This window comes from Branchiostoma lanceolatum, chromosome 1, assembly GCF_035083965.1.
Source record: "Branchiostoma lanceolatum isolate klBraLanc5 chromosome 1, klBraLanc5.hap2, whole genome shotgun sequence".
In the NCBI taxonomy this organism is placed as follows: Eukaryota; Metazoa; Chordata; class Leptocardii; order Amphioxiformes; family Branchiostomatidae; genus Branchiostoma; species Branchiostoma lanceolatum.
This window is the reverse complement of record NC_089722.1, coordinates 42,240,659-42,252,845: the sequence shown is the minus strand read 5'-3', so window position 1 is coordinate 42,252,845 and position 12,187 is coordinate 42,240,659. Positions and strand designations below refer to the sequence as shown.

At 43.0% G+C, this 12,187-nt stretch overlaps 2 protein-coding genes across 2 annotated transcripts in view; both read left to right on the top strand.

Annotated features, from left to right (window-relative positions):
* The window catches only part of LOC136426948 (NLR family CARD domain-containing protein 4-like), a 44,404-nt gene that overhangs the window by 10,784 nt on the left and 21,433 nt on the right, over positions 1-12,187 (top strand). The window lies entirely within an intron of this gene.
* LOC136423860 (NLR family CARD domain-containing protein 4-like) lies at positions 4,656-11,265 on the top strand. The gene is made up of 6 exons (XM_066412227.1): positions 4,656-4,750; positions 4,884-5,144; positions 5,493-5,546; positions 5,879-8,720; positions 9,379-9,485; positions 10,437-11,265. Exons 1-5 carry the CDS (start codon positions 4,705-4,707, stop codon positions 9,440-9,442), a joined length of 3,267 nt encoding a protein of 1,088 aa, XP_066268324.1. The 5' UTR covers positions 4,656-4,704; the 3' UTR covers positions 9,443-9,485; positions 10,437-11,265.

Genomic DNA, 12,187 nt, shown 5'->3' with positions numbered 1-12,187 from the left:
CTAAGGAAATTTGTATGGCCCATAAAGGGCACCTGATTAATCTTCTTATGTAACGGTCCATTGTAGACAAATTGCTTTAAAAAATCACAGATGAAGGTCAAATGACTGATGAAGGTCAACGGTACCAGCTCCTGTATGTAGCTCCAGCAGCATCAGATAGACGGTTACATGTACATGTACACCCCCATGTTCCAACATCCCCTAATTTAGCCTGTAAACCCAAACCCTTTACATGTACATGTACACCCCCATGTTCCAACATCCCCTAATTTAGCCTGTAAACCCAAACCCTTTACATGTACATGTACACCCCCATGTTCCAACATCCCCTAATTTAGCCTGTAAACCCAAACCCTTTACATGTACATGCACACCCCCATGTTCCAACACCCCCTAATTTAGCCTAGAAACCCAAACCCTTTACATGTACATGTACACCCCCATTTTCCAACACCCCCTAATTTAGCCTGTAAACCCAAACCCTTTTCCTAACTCTAACTGAAGTAAAGCGTGTTGGAACATTGAGCTGTTCGCAGTCAGGCACAGATGAAACACCGGCCAACAAAAGTTTGAAAGAGCTGACAAGATTTTGAAATCTTTAAGTTTTCAATGTCAAATACAGTCAAACATAGCTGTCGGAACATAGGGGATCATAGGGCTGCCCCCCTTAAACATCGTGCCCTTCAAATTCTAAACAAGTCCTTCCAGATTTTAAGTGGCCGGTGTTTGATGAAGAACGGACAATCTAATCCCAGGTGCCTGTTGCCGCGACGATGACGGCGGGTTCGGAATCCTTGCTGTTCTTGAGCTGGACAGTCCACAGGTCCTGGGGCACGACCACTGTAGAACAACGGGGGAGGGGGGCGGTGAGGTCAGGTGGTTCAAGGTCATTCAAAGTCAGCATAAAGGCTGCATCTTCTGATCCCAATTTGTCTACAAAAAGTATCTAATAAGTGAATAACTAAAGAAGATGATACGTACATGTTTCCCCTGGTTTGAGCGTGACGTCGATGGGTTTGCAGGTGGTTTCGCAGATGGGATCCGGTTCCAGCCGGTACGAGACGCCGCCCTTCACCTGCGCCAGCCACACCACCGAGTGCTCCTCAAACGGCAGCTACGGAAACACGGAACAAAAAGTCTTCAATCATGTGGTTCTTTATTTGTTTATTACAAATATGAATGGATTGAAGGGTCAGAGTGAGTGTGTGAGTGAGTGAGTGAGATAATTTACCGGCACGAAGTGTTTTAAGGCCTGTCCCTTTGACATGAAGACCCAGTGAGTGGGAGCGGGTGCATGAGTTAGTGAGTGTGTGTGAGTGAGTGAGTGAGAGCGAGCAAGTGAGAGAGTGATAATTACCGGCACGAAGTGTCTGATGTTCTGTCTCTTTGACACAAAGACCCAGTGAGTGAGTGAGTGAGTGAGTGAGCGAGTGAGTGAGTGAGTGAGTGAGTGAGTGAGTGAGTGAGTGAGTGGGAGATAATTACCGGCACGAAGTGTTTGATGTTCTGTCCCTTCGACACGAAGACCCAGTTGGAGTCCTGAGACTCGACCATGGGGGGCAGGAAGTAGGGCCGCGTCCCGTAAAACTTCCGCATCAGCCTCACCCCGTCATGCTCGCAGTTCCTCCTGTCAAATATCAGACACAGAGTTACTGTTAGAGGTTCCTCAAGCACATCTAGGATTTCTTTCTTACCAGTAGTACTATTAGTAGATGAAGATTAGACATCCAGGTAATAAGATACGCCAAAAAAAAAAAGCATTTACTCAAACAACTGGATATGAGTTTCCTTTCCAAAATCATATCCAGTTGTTTGAGTAACTGCTTTTTTTGGGGCATTACTAGATGTTGGTTCTGCACACCCTCGTTTAACCAGGACCCCATATCGCTCCATGTTACATCGTTCCCCTTTAGCGAGCAATGTAACTTGGAGCGATATGGGGTCCTGGTTTAACGAGGGTGGTTCTGCATTGAGGAATATGAATTAAGGTGCACTTCTTGTAGGTTATGCTTCCAAGTTTTACATTCGTAGGCACATGTATTTTTGTCGGTCGGCAAGAGAGGGAGCAGAGAAACCAAGAAAGGGGGTGATTCAGTACCCCATCTGCTCGTTTCCTTGCAGCCTACTGCAAGAAGTACACGTGTAACTTCAGCGAAACGTCTAAGAGTTTCCTTTCACACAAGCAAGTTCTTTTTCTTACAATGAACTTGCAATGTCTTGCAATAGCCTGCCTGCTCCTTTTCTCAGGGCTTAGCTATAAGATGAGGAGCACATCCCAACATCATACTTGTCTGAGTGTGAAGTTGATTCATCAGATAAAACAGAACCTAGACTCACCACATAGCATGCCAGTCGGCCCTGTCCTGTGTCTCAGACAGCAGCACGGAGGGGTGTGCGGTGGACAGGGACTTCTTCATGCTGCAGTGGAAATCACAAACTCCTGACGTCAGGAACTCCTTCTGGGTCGAGAACAGCTGTGCAGGACACACATATTTCATCATCATCATCATCTTGCATACCCCCATATAACCCCGCGAGGGGCATTAGTAGGGGGGGGGGGAGGTCCCAGGCTAAGGCGGGCAGGCCTCCAGCCTGGCACGGTAAGACTGACAACTGTGGGAGCCGTCACAACGGTGCCAGACAGAGCATTCCACTGTGGAATGGTGCACGGAAAAAATGAGTGCTTGTATGAATCTGTCCTAGCATTAAGTGTTTGAAATTTGAGATGGTGACTCCCCCGGGTGCGCCCCTGAGCTGGCTAATCAGTAGACTGTGTTTATATTGATATGATTATTAACTAGTATTTATTCATTCATTACAAAATAGCTGGGTGGCCCTTATAATTCAACGTTGACTTTGGCTTTATTTGAATCCACAATCAGCTCGACATTCCTGTTGTCCTTTACATGTAACACATCAATACAAAAGCAGCAACACTTTACTTAGCTGCTGTGCGAAGTGAACCAGCCAGTATGGCCCTGAGGAAGGTGGAATAAAACACTACTAGTGGGTGGTTGTGTACAAAGAGTCTTTTTATTCGGTGACTTACCGACCTGATGAAACTATTCAGGGGTAAATACATGTAACTCTAATCCAACCTTTGCTCTTCTCCTTATTTAATTCCACGTCAATGCAGTACGTATCTGGCACTTAGATATTTGGCAAGGCATTTGTTTAGTGTGGCATCGCCCCTTTGGTGCCGCCAAAAATTTTCCGCGGGTAGTTCTTTTAACGGAACAGTCCATTTTGTCAATCTCGCAGTAGACAACATTTGCATATATTTCATTTGTAACCGACTACACAGGTTAGAATCTTATGTAGTTATGAATCATAAACAAAATACTGCCATATACAATATAAACACAAAAATTTATTTTGCTATGAGCTCCTTTTTCTCCTTTGAATTAACATCTATTACCCCCTTTAAATTACTAAACACCCCCTTTGTCCAATAAACTGTTCCAGGTCCAACATGGCGGAAAACTGAAGTAAAAGTTTTCGAAAGTCGGCTCCAAAAGTTGATGGAAGTTTTCTGGGGACATCCATGAAGAAAGTAAGTACAGATCCCGTCTGTCGATTGTTCAGGGTTTCAAGATCCACCAGATATGTGTGATTTGAAAAGAAAAAAAGAGAGAACAAAGTTGCTAAAGAAGTCTAAAGTGTGCAGCATAGTCTAACGGGACTTTACTTTAGACTTTGGACTTGTGGTGAAATATATTACTGTAGTATGAATAACAGGCCCGTTACATCATTGGCTGCCTTGATCACGTGGTGAGAGCATGTGACCTTTACGTGACGTGACGTCAGCCTAAAGTTGCAAAGGTTTAAAGTTTAACTAGACTGCAACAGTTGCAAGCAAAAACATAATGTTTAACTGTGTGCACGGGCAGGTTGGGTTTCTGCTGGGTACATATCGGAAATATATACTCCCATCAAATCGGGAATGTATCAGTTTGTTGATGGTGCTCTCGTGGCACAGCAAGGCCTGCGGATTCTTATCGGGAAAGTGTATGCCAATGTCGATTTCGAAACAGTTTAATGACACTGTTCGTTCATTCATTCATTCATTCATTCATTCATTCTTTCTTTCTTTCATTCATTCATTCATTCATTAATTACCAGGTTGTAATATTATAGCCAGTATGTACCAATTTCTGAACACGGGACCCCCATTTTATGTCTCTTCCAAAAGACTGTGCAGCCCTGACAAGGATACCCTTCCCGGATTTATTCTTAATTTCTGGGGCCATGGTCTTCGGACTACATTTGATGTCAATCTATAATAAGTAACCATGGTAACCAATACCGAGGCCACACGTCAGTCAACGATGTTGCCATCATCATGGTCATATCCAAATACTACTAGTAGTAAGGCAATCCCCTCTGCTATGATTGTCACTTGTTACCTAGACAACAGGCATCGGAACCCCGTGGTAAAAAGTAGCTGATATATATAATACAACACGGGGTATTCCGTATCACCCGAGGTTCCAGCCCGACCGCGATCCGACCCGCGGGAGGGCTGGGACCAAATATTCTATGGAAGCCTGTGTGATAACACTTCCGAACCCTATGTGATCCGGATAGTTATCACACAGTCCGGAACACCCGTATCAGGCCCAGGCATGACATAAATTCAAATATAAGTCTAGTTGTAACCACACACCAGCTCTGTTTCAGGTACTGTGACCTGTGTGAGTCATCATGGCTGAGAGACAAGGTGCAGCTGGTCACTCAGGTGAAACTTTAGGTGAGAAATGATGTTCCTTATCTAATAAATTCTGTACATGTATATTATATAACTGTTGAATGTCTAAGTTGCAGTAATGTTAGATGCGTAAATAACAAATAATCAATAGTTTTATCTTACTTTACACACACAGGCCTTCGTAAGTATTTCTATCACATCAAGGAAAAGGTGAGCTCAGACTGGAAGGACCTGGCCTTCCATCTTGGGTTTGAACAACCCGACATCGACAACATCGATGGGAGAAACCGAGATGACAAGTCTCGCTGTATGGACCTGTTGGAGGAATGGCTCAAGCGTAACGGAGAGAAAGCCACCATAGAGGTCCTGATGGAGGCTCTGTCTGAGGCAAACCTGCAGAGTGTTGTGGACGGTCTAAGGAAGTTCAAACTTCAAGGTGTTATTCTGTACTCTGATCTGCTCCTGATGTTTTTTTCATCACAATATCACAGTCCATAGATTTTATATAATTGACCTAGAAGTTGCTTAGAGCAAACCTATGAAAAGCCTTATAGTTTCTTTTTCTTACTTATCTTATATCCTCACATTGAAGGGTGTTGAAAGAAGTGAGAGTAAGGTGGACTGAAGAATTAAAACACTTTGAAATTCACTTTCGACAGAACCACAAATATTTTGGTCTATTATTCCCTTAAGTTCAGAAGATTATCAAAATTGTTGTGTTACAATTTGCTAACTATTAGTAGGAAGATGTTGCATATCGTAAGCCAATTCTGTTCTCTTCCAGAAGTGCCCCTTCCAGTTCCAGTTGGAGCTGAAGGAACAGAGTCTTCATTGACAGGTATGAATCAGACTATTACAGAATAATTGAAATAAGAAATCTCATCTAGGTCTGCTCTAGCAATACATTTTGTAACACACACTCAGACAAACTGTAAACTGGTAGACCATTAGGCCGAATAACTACAGTGTTACGATGGAAAGCTGCAAGGGATCGGTGAGTTACTCAGAACCGATTACAGTCAATAAAGCTTCAAAATTTCTGCCAACAGAATTAGAGTTCAAGCTGACAAGCTTTTAGCTTCTTTGCACTTTGCAAGTTAACTTTACAAAGTAAATTAGATTATCACTAGTTTGAGTTTTAAGTCTTATGTAGTGTCGTTTTCATTTCAGATGTGTTCCAGAAGTCAGTGAAGAAGTACTATGAGTTGAAACTGACTCACTTAAAGCCTCTGATCTGGAATGACAACTTCACACTTACACTCAGTGATATCTTCACTCAGTTAGAGTTGATACAAACTAAAATGGGAAAACAAAGGAAAGAACTGAAGTCATTAGACGACTTGCTCAATCCAAATGTCACAGGACTGTCCACAGCACCAAGGTGCATTCTGATTGAGGGTGAAGCCGGAGGGGGGAAGACAACGTTTCTGTCCAAAGAAGCCCTAGATGCCGTCTCACAGAAAACAGAGCTGGGCAGACGGCACAACATCGTCCTGTTGATCCGACTCCGGGAGGTGAGAGAGGGGGGGACCATAGAGGAGATGGTGTGGGACCAGTGTGTTGATGAAACAACTGAAGGTATTGATAAACGGTCCATCAGAGAAATCCTACAAAGGAACAAGTCTCGTGTGCTCTTCCTCCTAGATGGGTATGATGAGCTGCGGCCTGAGGCCAATGCAGCCGGGCAGGCCATTCCCAAACTGCTGTCTGGCAAGTTGTATCCCAACAGCATGATTGTGATCACCTCCCGACCCTCAGCAGGAGTGCAGCAGCACACACAGCCAAACTGTCATATACACATAACTGGTTTCTCTAAAGAACGTGTGGAGAAATACGTCAGGCAGTATTTCACTGTTGTTGGGAAGCATGAACTGACAAAGGCACTTGCTGTACAAGTCAAAGATAACAACCTTTTGAGCACTTTAATCTACACACCAATTTTCCTTATGTTTGTCTGTATACTTTGGGAGGAGGACCAAGAGATGGTGTCTACTGGAACAATGACAGGGCTGTACGACAACCTGCTGACATGTCTGGTTAGAAAGTACTGTAAGCGGGAAGGAGTGGACATGCCAACAGAAGGGCTGCCTGCAGAGGTTGCTGAGTCCTTACTGCAGCTCGGCAAGCTTGCGCTAGAGGCACTGCTGAGGAATGAGACCCTGCTTGACCTTACAGAAGTAAAAAGGGAGAAGGTTGATTGGGAGCTGCTGTTAAAGCTTGGTGTGGTCTCCTTGGAGGTTTCTTCCTCAAAATCAGATCCTAGGAAACAGCTGAACTTTTCCCACAAGACCATGCAAGAGTTCCTGGCCGGACGATATGTTGCCCATGCTCTGTGTCCCCAAGACATTGTAGAGCTGCTACAGCTCACCTCCATTAGCAAGGCGCTTGAACTCAGTAACCTGCTTCAGTTCACGTGTGGCTGTGACTCACAGGCAGCACAAGCTGTGATGGAGGAACTGAGCAATTTTAGTAAGAAGGAGTTTTCACATTTACGACCAGATGACTTTCAGAATAAGCCCCACCTACATGTTAGGTCAGAGATAAAAAGATCAGTTAAAGCTAACAAGAGGTTCATTTTGCTCTGCCTGGATCTTCTGAATGAAAGAAAAGAGCCGGACGTACTGCAGGCTGTCAGCAGAGCCCTGCCAGTTATCATCATGGACCTTTATGGACTCAGGAAACAGCACGCTGCTCTGAAGTATTACTTGGAAAACATACAGTCTACACATCTCCCTGACAGAATGATACTGGAGTTGTCTTATAGTTCAGAAGCTCTTCAGTACCTTGAACAGAGTTTCACTTCCCCCAGTCCCGGCCTGCGGTTAGACCTGAGACTGCCCCTTGTAAAATTTGGTTCACCTGGTCAAACAGCCAGGCTGGTTTCAGTTCTGAAGAATGTTCCTGGTCTGAGGGCACTGGATATGTCACACGCAGGGCTAACACCATCATCACTCCAGCCACTTGTGCAGGGGTTCAGCCACATGTCTCTGTTAGAGGAGCTGGATCTTTCTTTCAACCGTGCCCTTGGTGATGCTGGGATGGAAGTTCTGAAACTTGGGCTGTCCAGTGTTCCACACCTGGCTGTACTCCGTCTTTGCTATGTAAGAATGACAGCTGTGGGCATGTCATCCCTGGCTCCCTACATGCGCCACCTAGTGGGACTGAGAGAACTGTATATAAGTGGTAATTTTAAGATTGGTGACACTGGGCTGGAATCTCTCACCGCCATCCTCCCCATCTTCACTGACATGCAGGTGTTGGTCCTGGTGCAGATCGGTATCAGCCCCACAGGCATGCGCACACTGGCCCCTGCACTGCGTCAGCTAACCAGACTGATCAAACTGGACATAAGTGTTAATGCCATAGGAGACCCTGGGCTGGAATGCCTGGCTGCTATCCTCCACCACCTCACAGCCATGAAGGTGTTGGTTCTCAGTGAGACAGGTATCAGTGACAGGGGAATATCATCCCTGATCAAAGCTCTGCCTCACCTGGTGCAATTACAGGTGTTGGATGTGGGCAGCAATAACATAGGGGACTCAGGGATTGTCTCACTGGTGCAAACACTCTGCCAGCCCAGCAGTTTGGACATGGAACAAAACCCACCTGGTGACAAGAGTCTAACCACAGCCCCTCACTATAACAACACACTACAGGAGCTGCACATCGGGTGGAATAGGGGAGTAACAGGAGCCGGACTGGGGAGGGTCGCACAGCTCATCAGCACACTGCCGGCACTGGCCAGGCTGGACATGTCTGGTTACTGGGACATATCAGATTCTGCACACTGGCACACACCTATATATATGTCTGACAACGCTGCCATGTCTGGTTACTGGCGCACACCTACATATATACACCTGCCTGACACCGCTGCCATGGCTCTGGCTGAGGCTCTACCCAGACTCCCTGCCCTGGAGTGGCTGGACCTGCTGTACATCTCCATGGAGCCTGCAGGGTTCCAGGCTGTGGTGCAGGCTGCTGAGGAACACACAACACTGGAGTCGCTATTGTGAGTTATATCGGTTATCCTATGGTATACCGTACCAAGAGTATTTCAGAAACATTTCAATGGTATAAAATGTTTTGAATTGTTTGAATTGACATTGAATTTAAATGTGTGAGTTGACTTTTGCTACCATACAAGTCTAAGCCTATCTGCACTGTGGATGAAACACCCATACACACATGTTCTAATATTATACAACAACAAGTACGTTTGTGAATATTTGTCATCCGGGAAATTGAAGAATAAAATTATGATTCAATCTACATTGTATACCACAGGATTACAGTATGAACTTTATATCAGACCTTTCAAGTGTCCACCTGACACTTTTGATCAGTAAAATACTGTAATCTATACCGCTGGATAACTGTATGAATGTATCAGTAATATGATGAAACATGTCAGGTGGACACTTGAAATGTCTGATAAGTTCATAATGTAATACAGTGGTATAGATTGAGTTACAATTTTATCATACTGCGACAGAATACATATTTTGTATGTACCAATTTTTAACTGTCAAAGAAGCTACTTTATATAATATATTTGGAATGGTTTATTCACCACAGCAGTTTTACTTCCATGCTCTTTAGTGAAAACTATCATATAGCAATGTGTTTTGATTCAGTAGGCATTTCTGTTTTCCTTTCTCCATACACAGGTACTCTAGGCATGGAGTTCCTGAGGAAGCGGACACCACAGCCATCTGCCTGAAGCTGATCTGAGTCCCCAACATGGGGATCTGTTCTGTACATTGTCTCAGCTGAGGTCAGCATACTGTATTTCTTAGGTAAATTAGTAATGTCAACATGTTGGGACCATTGATATAGATGTGATTTAGTTTCCATTTGAGACAGTAAAAGCTGCCAAATACAACATAAACTTGTATTGTATTGATGCTCAAACCAAGTGCAAGAATTTAGAATTTTAGCTCTTCATGAACAAAAGAAAACAAGGCTGATTATAGTCAGATAATGTATTTATCTCTCACAGAGGATCTTCTATGTTTTTTATTCTGTGAAGTCTGTCAATGCCTGAATTCCGTTCTGCTATTAGCACTCACATGTTTATTGAAATGGAGTTAAAACATTCATTGCATGGCTATACAACATCATTTATATTTCTTACATGTCTGCAATACCTTCATTCATTTGCAGTTACAGTCAATCGTTTTTTGTGAAAAGGGGTTTTATTCTTCTTTAAACTCCTTGACTAGAAACATTCAATCAGATAAATGTAGTTGTAGACATTAGGAATTGTGTAATTTCATGATTCAGAGGTTCCTCCATGAATGCTTTGATAAAATATGCCATGTCAAGAATTTTATCTATTCATGCCTTTTTTTATTTAAGTTTACAGGTATGACCTTTCTAACCTGTTTGTTACAGGTGTGGCTGTCCCGGCAGGTGCCCTCCAGTCTGGACCTCCTGTGTAAGTACACCAGCAGGTGTAAGGTGTGTGGGACCACAGGTGTGCTAACAGGTGTGTTTGTTACAGGTGTGGCTGTCTCAACAGGTGCCCTCTGGTCTGGACCCCCTGTGTAAGTACACCAGCAGGTGTAAGGTGTGGGGACCACAGGTGTGCTAACAGGTGTGTTTGTTACAGGTGTGGCTGTCCCGACAGGTGTCCTCCAGTCTGGACCCCCTGTGTAAGTACACCAGCAGGTGTAAGGTGTGTGGACCACAGGTGTGCTTACAGGTACATATATGTTTATTACAGGTGTGGCTGTCCCATTGCTAAAAACGTCACCCCAACATCTGCTTGGAGACCTTATCCATATTCCTGTGACAACTCCACTATTCATCCGCTCATATGACAAACATCCGGACACCAGCAGACCACACAATGATATAACAAGAACATATGGATCATACCTATGTATGTATTGTATGTATGTAGATATGTATATATTGTGTAAAGTAACATGTGTTTCACAAGTTCTAATGTAGTGTGTATGTTATGTGTAATGACTCCAGAAAGAATAGTGAAGTTCATTTGTTAGTGTACTTAAACTAATGGAAGTCTTTTTTAACAATAAACAATAATACCTAGAACCTTCTTCCAAATGAAAGAACAATGAGAGGATTTATTGTTAATCATGTAATAAACTCTTATGTGTGTTGAATCATTTTCACAACCTTTGGCCACACAAATTTAATTTCTTGGTCAACAGATTTTTTGAAAAAATGCTAAATTCAAAATTCAACATGAAAACAGAATCTCAGAGGAAAGTCTGTACTTTGGTGCACACAGTTTCAGGTGCAAGTTTTCTGTTTTTATGATTCTTTGTTGTTGCTTAAATTAAAAAAAATCTGTTAAACAAGAAATTGAACTAGTTTCACAACCTTTGTCATCATTTATAGTGGCATTCATTTATTCAGTCATATGTTCATTGATCCATTTATTAATTTGACCACTCATTCATTTATCATGCAACAAAGCATGACAGCTGGAACAAGTTGACTCCAATGAAGAGTCCAGGAAGATTAGTGTATGATTTGTGAAACTGTACATTAATGGAAATCTAAATAAAACAGTTCATTGGCAACAGGTTATTGTTTTTGATTGCCCAGAACATGTTTTCTTAGTATTTTGTCTTCCTGATAACAATGTCCCTACAAGTCATCACCTTTACTGAATTTACATTGATACCCAGCTCGACATGTGGATCCATGAGGCCCGTGCAATGCAGTTCTTTGGTTTTCAGGCACTATTGTGAAAAGTGATTAGTTATGCAACAAAACAGCAGCTGCAACAAGCCAGTGTAGTAAGATATCATTTATTGATTCATTCATGGTAGTAATCAGTTCATAACCACAAGTTATTGTAAATACCCACAAAAATGCATTTTTTAGATATTTCAACTTCCTGATCACAAAGCCAGGTTTGGTGGTCCCTACATCACCTTCTGATATTATTTTGCTAACCTTAAAGATATTTTGCCTTGAAGTTCCTGATCACAAAGTCCATTTTGTTGGTCCCAACATCATTCGGACTTTACCCAGCTCGACATGTGGATCCACGAGGCCCGTGCAATGCAGTTCTTTGGTTTTGTGAAAAGAGATTCGTTATGCAACAAGACAACAGCTGCAACAAGCAAATGTGCTACTAGGAAGATTCCATTTATTGCAGATTCATTCAAAGTTATCATTTCATAATCACAAGTTGTAAATGCCCACGAAAATAGATTTTTTAGATATTTCAACTTTCTGATAACAATGACAATTTTGTTGGTCCCAACATCGTAACATCGTTCCTGACTTTACCCAGCTCCAAGTGTGGACTCACGAGGCCCGTACAATGCAGTTCTTTGGTTCTCAGGCACTGTTGTGAAAAGTGATTTTGATAATTAAATGTAAAAGCCAGCAGTTCCGGCAACGTTGGATGCACGGATCCTTGTTTTTTTAACCATTAAGTCCAAGTATGAAGATTGTTTCTCTATCTAATACATCAGTTTTATAAACCCAGTA

Coding starts and splice junctions, on each gene's coding strand:
- LOC136423860 (XM_066412227.1), top strand. CDS start 4,705: ATGGCTGAGAGACAAGGTGCAGCTGGTCACTCAGGTGAAACTTTAG. Junction 4,751..4,883: donor TCACTCAGGTGAAACTTTAG/GTGAGAAATGAT, acceptor TTACACACACAG/GCCTTCGTAAGTATTTCTAT. Junction 5,145..5,492: donor AAGGAAGTTCAAACTTCAAG/GTGTTATTCTGT, acceptor GTTCTCTTCCAG/AAGTGCCCCTTCCAGTTCCA.